Here is a 7181-nt window from a genome sequence, read left to right on the forward strand (position 1 = left end):
AGTCCATGGGGATGGATCTGTTTTCACTGACACAATCTGGCACAATACAAAATGGATCAGTGTTACAGACGTATCCGTCTTGGCTATGTTAAAGATAATACAAACGGATCCGTTCTGAATGGATGCAGATGGTTGTTGATCCTCACAAAACGCGAGTGTGAAAGTACCCTAGACAGGCATGAAGACAGACAGTATTACCAGGGCTCAATATTAAATCGGATGGTGTATAATCTTAGCCTATTGTTGTTGTCTTTTAATATCCAACAAGTTCAAGTCATAGTTTAGCTACTCTGCATGGTCATATGTATGTATGCTTTATCTATTTATTACCTTAAATTTAAAACAAACCTACATTGTACATCTGTACAGTTTTGACAATCTAGACCCAGTCATATGATCGGATCATAAATATAGACCTTATAAAAAAAAATTGTCATCTTGACTGCAGAATATTCAAATTACAAGGTTTATATATATTAAAGGGGTGGTCTCATCTCAGATAATGGAGGCATATCGCTAGGATAGGCCCCCACTGTCTTATAGATGTAGGTCCCATCACTGGGATCGGCACCTATGTCAAGAACTGAGCCCTGCAAAGTAGTGGCTGGAGAACTCTGGTCCGGCCACCACCAAGCGCTCTTCCCATAGAAGTGAATGGGAACGCACCTCTCATTCACTTCTAGCAGCTCTATAGAATTGAATAGAGGGCCACTACGTGGGCGCATCAACTGAGAAAACAATTGCAGTATACTGTGATACCATTGTGCCCGAATCTGTACATTGCTATATACTGTATGCTCACAACATTTGTGTTTGAATGAAATATTAAAGGGTACCTGGTAATATATACACTGAAGGCTTCCCTCACTGACTCACTCACAGTTTTACACCAGGCTTCCTTTTTTATTCACTGTTATAATGCCAATATGAGTGTTACTGTTACGAGGGGCGGGTGTTTTATTAACATGACCTGAAAGGCCGCTCAGCAAGGAAGAAGCCACTGGTCCAAAACCACCACAAAAAACTGGTGGCAGTTTGCAACTGCACTTGAGGACAAAGATCCTTTATTAAAAATGTCCTCTGATGTGATGGCACAAAAATGGAACTGTCTAGCCATATGACCATTATTATGGAAGGAGGAAAAAGGGGAGAGGCTTGCAAACACCATCCCAGTCAGGAAATGCCAGGGTGGCAGCATCAATATTGCAAAGGAGGGACTTGTGCACTTCATTAGGGCATTAGGAGAATGAAATAATGTGGAGAATTTGACCAGGCTAAAGTTAGCTTGCCATGTATATTTATGAGACATGTTTACAAATTAACCATAACTCGTTTCATGAGTCCAGAGGATTCTCTTTCCTTTTTGTGGTCCAAAGGTTGAGCCCTTTTTTTGTGGAAAGTTATGCCCCTTTTTGCTAAAAAATAAAGTCAGTGAAAATATTTTGTTTTTGGTTTTAATGATACAGTTCAAGCAACAGCATTTTCATACTTTAGGATAACGTGGACTTTAGGGTTTGACGCAATTCAATGCAAAATTACTTATATATTAACTTAGTCTGATGTAAAATATCAGTTTGCAAATAATGATTAAGTAAACATTATGGCATACTATGCATGGGACTAGAGTGTAGAGGCTGTGATTGGTCAGCATATTATTATATCACACTGCATATGGACGTGTACTGTAATAAGCCAGCAATTCACACACATGCAGTCCATTTTCTCTTTCACCAGTATCACTCAATCAGCTCTAATCCTCTCTCCCTTTGTCTCAGACCTTTTCATTCACAGCAGGTGTTTAAGTGTGAACAAGGAGGCATCAATGTAAAAAGCCATCTCCACCATCTCCAGCCACCAAGGCATCTACTTATCATAAGCTTCAAGCATCACATGTTTTACAAACAAGACAACCAACAGAATCAAAGGCAGGCTGGACAGTACATAAACATCACTGTACTTGTCTTGTAAAAACAAAGGTGTTTGCAACAAAAACTGCAACTCAGACATGTCATGCTGTATATGGCAGAGCCAACTGATAGCTCTCATCTTCTAAATTATACTTATGGATATATGGATAGGTAGGTAGATAATATAAAACAGTAAGGCTTGGTCCACACCTGCAATCTTTGCAGATTTTGTCAGAAAAGCACAGCATGATACACTATTTTTCTGGTAAAATTATGATAGAAACACAGTGGACTTTATTATAGTCAAAGGGTGTCCTTTATGTGACCGATCCTGCTCTAGTGCAGAAGTGAACATAGCCTAAATGTACACTATTATATAAACATAGTCTATACTCTTGGTCATTTGTGTATATCTTTCTTTACAATATAACTGTTTATATCACGATAAACCAGGATACTTCTCATATCAAAACACTACATTCTATCTCGTACATCATAAAATATTATTATATACACCATATACTACAATTTTGTATACAATTGTCTTAAGCATTTATGGTCCTGCTTTATTATACCTTCACTCCAGAATTCTGGCATCAGAAAGTAGCAAATTGGAGCTTTTGTGACCACTCACTCCAGTTTTCTAATATGGGTGGGGAAATGGGTGTGGTTAGCTATGTAAATGAGTTTCTCTCCAGATTTATCATTGCAACTTTTTTTAAAAGTCGCAGATAAGTCACAATCTCACTCCAGGAGGAGGGTGGATTAGGAAAACTGGAGCAGCTTCTCTAGACAGAAGTGTTAGGTTGAAGGACAAGCCAAATTTATCAAAAACCTGTGACATTTGATAAATGTGGCACACAGTACGACAACACAGACTCAAGCAAAACTGACTTCAAATATTCTCTCATGATAAATTCCCCCCTATAAGTCCTGATTGGCCTATTATCTGAGCCATATCAGTGAGGAGATGAGTGGCTGCCGGATTACTTTGCCACAGCTTATCTCCAAGGAACAATCTGATCTGTCACATAAGTACATTTTGCTACACACTGTGGTCACCTGTCCCCTCTCACATTGTGTTGTATTGTTGGTGAATCTATGTCAAACCATAGTTCATGAAATATTTATGAAATTATAGTATATTGTAGTTTTTAGAATTACGGTATATTTTTCATTTTTCCTGTATAGAAATAAGCATTATTTTAAGCAGCGGAAGAGAACTTCACTTCTATCTTTCCTGGTTCATACATATGTTGAAAAACTGTTTATTTTATCAGACAGTTCTCAATGGCAAGTACAGTGTATGCTCCAATAACAAGTCTATTCTCTCAGAATGTGCACTTCCCTTTGTACTCTATGGCTTCAATTAAAAGCAGTGTGTACATAACTTGAGCTGTACAAATAAAGCTCCCAGTGCAGCAAGTAGTTAATACTTTGGCAGAGCAATATTTAGGGAAAAACTTAAGAATTTGAGTGTACATTTCTGGACAAAAACTGTTGCTTTTCTTTGTACAAACACAGTGTGCAGGAAACTAAACATTATGAAGGGTAAAGATGATTTGGATGCTTATCTTTTTATATGGTAATTAAACTGGGGGCAAACTCCAAATCCCATAAACAGAACTAAATGTCCAGCAGTAAGTGGCCCTGGTGATTGTTTCTAATTTCATAGATGGCCTGTGTGACATTGATGAAACCACTGATCAATACAATGTATCGATTTCAAAATGCAGTGTTTAATGCAGTGTTATCATGAAAAGCCTTTGTCCCATATGTTTTACAATCCAGACTTCTTTTGTGTACATCTATAAACTTTTACTGGTTAAGTCATGAAGATAGGAGTGCATTTTGTACTTTTCAATATTGTTATCATTCTGCATAATATCAAATTTATATGTCAGGGCATTTACCTGTAATAGGTTTATTATTACATGATGGTATTTTTTTTTTTTACAGAGAACTAGGAAAAAAAATCTTCCATTCATTTAAAAGTCAAACACTCATAAATTTCAAATGGGCTTATAGGCTGCCAGCATTCCAAAAAGGGATATCACTTCATCTCCAGCCAGTCAGTGAGCACTGGGTGGAGCATATTCAGAAAGCTAGCTACTGACAGGTGTATAAGTAGTGGTGAGGAAGGGCACAGGTGATACACCTGTTTCAAGACAGTAGGAAGCACAGGTGCATTTAGAAAACTTCTAACTTTGCATGATGAGTGCTTTTGATCCACAGACACGTTCTCCACCACGCTGTGGGCCACAGTTTCCAAGTATTGGACAGGAACCTCCAGAAATGAATATCTACTGTGATAGCATCTTCCACCCTCAGACAATGCCTAGTCCTCAGCGACCTTCAAACTTTGAAACTGGAGATTACAGCACAACTCCAAATCCTTACTTGTGGTTAAATGGACCATCCATCACACCACCTCCATATTTTCCAGGATCTAACACCAGCCACTTCATGCCTCAGTCATATGGGATGCAAAGACAGCTCTTGCCTAACATGCATGGTTTAGGAGGTTCTGAATTAGGTTGGCTTCCAATTCCTTCCCAAGAAGAACTCATGAAATTGGTGAGACCTCCTTACTCCTATTCTGCACTGATAGCCATGGCGATTCATGGTGCCCCTGACAAAAGACTGACACTCAGCCAGATCTACCAGTATGTTGCTGATAATTTTCCATTTTACAACAAAAGCAAGGCTGGGTGGCAAAATTCAATCCGGCATAATTTATCTCTTAATGATTGTTTCAAAAAAGTTCCACGGGATGAAGATGATCCAGGTGAGCTTTATTTGCTTAGTTTATTTTTATTTACTATTACATAATATATATTGCATATTTTTTTGTTCATTAATATGAGGCATTCAATGTGACAAAAATATACTGGTGTTTAGAGGTCATTTATCATATTGCAAGGCAAACTGTATAATTTGTGTTGCCTTCATGGTTAAATTGATGCCTTATGTATATTTTAGGGTTCCCGACTCTGATACTAAGTATATTTTACCTTTTTATTTCTTTCTTCCCCAGTTTCATACGTTTTTAGATACATCTCTCTGTAGCTGTATATAAAGGAATATATTTGAGTTTGAGCTACGCTATTAATCCTAGAAGGATTTAGATTTAAAATCAAAGCTCTATATATATAAAACAATTGTGTGGTTTATGTGACTTTGTGGTTATAATGTACAAGATTACTAAGTAGGCTCTTCTGTTTTTATAGGAAAAGGAAATTACTGGACCCTAGATCCGAATTGTGAAAAGATGTTTGATAATGGAAACTTCCGCAGAAAGAGGAAGAGAAAGTCAGACAGCAATGGACAGTTATCTTCTGACAAATCTGAGGGGAGTCCACTGTCTAACAGCCCAAAGAATGGTGAACATCAAGACATGCTGGAGAGCTCCTCACCAGGAGCTGATGATTCATCTGAGAAAAGATTATCTCCACCCGCTATAACGCCATGCCTTAACAACTTTCTCTCTAGCATGACTTCCTATGTTAATAGTGCCAACTCAGTAAGTAGGCCACTTGGACTCAATAATGAAACTTCTGACAAAATAGGACAGACAATGACTGGTTTTAACTCTTATTCCCCACTTTCAAACTTAGCCAATCATGGAGGGTCAGAGTGGTCGAGTACAGCACCATCAAATCCCTTTGGCTATGGCAGCGCAGTTTTAAATCAGTTCAATTCCCATTTCTATAACAGCATCAGTACAAATAGCACCCTCTATTCCAGAGAAGGAACAGAAGTATAAGCATAAGTATAATTTATAATGTATTGCACTGTAATGTAGTTACAAGAAAATGTTCAGCAACTAAACATAACCACTGTATCTTGTAAAATACATTTCTATAAAAACATGTATTATGATAAAAAGCAAAAAGAAAAGTCACCTCACATTGTATGCTCTGATTACAGTATCTGTTGCATTATTTGTTTTCTAATTTAAATGATAAAGGTCTTAAACCTATCATTCCTTTATTGGAATATTGCCGTATTATTATTACTACTACTACTACACACTGCCTTTTATTGCTTAGTACTTGCCTAGTGCATAATTTTTAGAAATGTTATAGTTTCAAAAAATGCACCTGTATGTACATATTATCGAGCATAATCAGTGCTATCGCCAAGCAGTGCTGAATTGTATATATTTTAGCATACACATCAATATTTTATATAAATGTTTACTACTGGGAATTCTTCTGTAGGATCGGGCTAATTGTGATGGGATGCATGTATGACTTCCATGCCTTTTTACAGATGTAAAGTATGTTTATGAATTACAGCTGACTTCACTGTGTGGGCAAACATGGGATATTTTGTAATAAAAATATACAAAAGGAAAATCTGTGTATGTTGTAACTTAATTCAAATAATAAAGAGAATCTGTAACCAAATCTACCTCAGTTTACCTGAGAAATGTGTGCTTGTCAGATGAAATTAATGGTATTCATCCGATCCCATCTTACTATGTGCCTGCATTGCTGACAAATGTGCTTTTTAATAATATGCAAATGAGCCCCTAGGTGCAATGAGCACAGTGTCATTACACCTTGTTGCACCCAGCGGTTCTGCTTACTTTCTTGTATGCCGCTCCCCCACCACTTTCACTGACAGGGCCTGGCAGTGAAAATGTCTTGTGCCTGTGTGTTGGCATCAGTGTTCGACACCCCATCCAATAGATTATGTACAGCACCTGCCCAAAACACTGAGAGTCCCAGACCGGGTGTGATTACTGTGCAATGAGGTATAACGGCACTGCCCTTTTTGCACCTAGGGGATCATTTTCATATTATTAAAAAAAGTTTTCATCAAACAGCGAGATGGGACCAACACCATTAAATTCAGCTGACAAGTGCACATCTCTCACATCAGCTGGTTTTATTGAGATATATTTTGTGACAGATTCTCTTTAAACATAATACTTAGTGAATAATGTGACTGCATAATACAAGTCAGACCATTCAGTACTTTGTTTATACCACAATAAACTATAATCACTCCATCTGCTATTACAAGGGCCAGTATGGTCTAGAATCAAGTGAGGAAAGCAATGTTGTTCCCGTAAATTACTATACAAAACTGGAACTTTATGAGTTAAATCTAAACATAACCATAACAAATTCCTCCAGAACATTTGACATTGCCTATGATGGACTTGAAATCTTTGTTTTACACTGTCTGGCGGATAATATAGAACATGCCATTCTACTCTGGTAATCCATTAAATACAGGTTCTCTAATTCTCACACATTGAAT

At 37.4% G+C, this 7181-nt stretch overlaps 1 protein-coding gene across 1 annotated transcript; it reads left to right on the top strand.

Moving 5' to 3' along the window:
* Positions 1-3911: 3911 nt before the first annotated feature.
* FOXI1 (forkhead box I1) lies at positions 3912-6262 on the top strand. Its single transcript, XM_044277790.1, has 2 exons — positions 3912-4695; positions 5138-6262. The coding sequence occupies exons 1-2, from the start codon at positions 4119-4121 to the stop codon at positions 5671-5673; spliced, it is 1113 nt and encodes a 370-aa protein (XP_044133725.1). The 5' UTR covers positions 3912-4118; the 3' UTR covers positions 5674-6262.
* The last annotated feature ends 919 nt before the right edge of the window (positions 6263-7181 follow it).

The sequence above is a fragment of the Bufo gargarizans genome, chromosome 2 (assembly GCF_014858855.1).
Source record: "Bufo gargarizans isolate SCDJY-AF-19 chromosome 2, ASM1485885v1, whole genome shotgun sequence".
In the NCBI taxonomy this organism is placed as follows: Eukaryota; Metazoa; Chordata; class Amphibia; order Anura; family Bufonidae; genus Bufo; species Bufo gargarizans.

What these genes read in the sequence shown, in the direction of transcription:
- FOXI1 (XM_044277790.1), top strand. Translation starts at nt 4,119, where the DNA reads ATGATGAGTGCTTTTGATCCACAGACACGTTCTCCACCACGCTGTGGG. An exon ending in ACGGGATGAAGATGATCCAG is followed by an intron (nt 4,696 to 5,137) that starts GTGAGCTTTATT and finishes CTGTTTTTATAG; the next exon opens with GAAAAGGAAATTACTGGACC.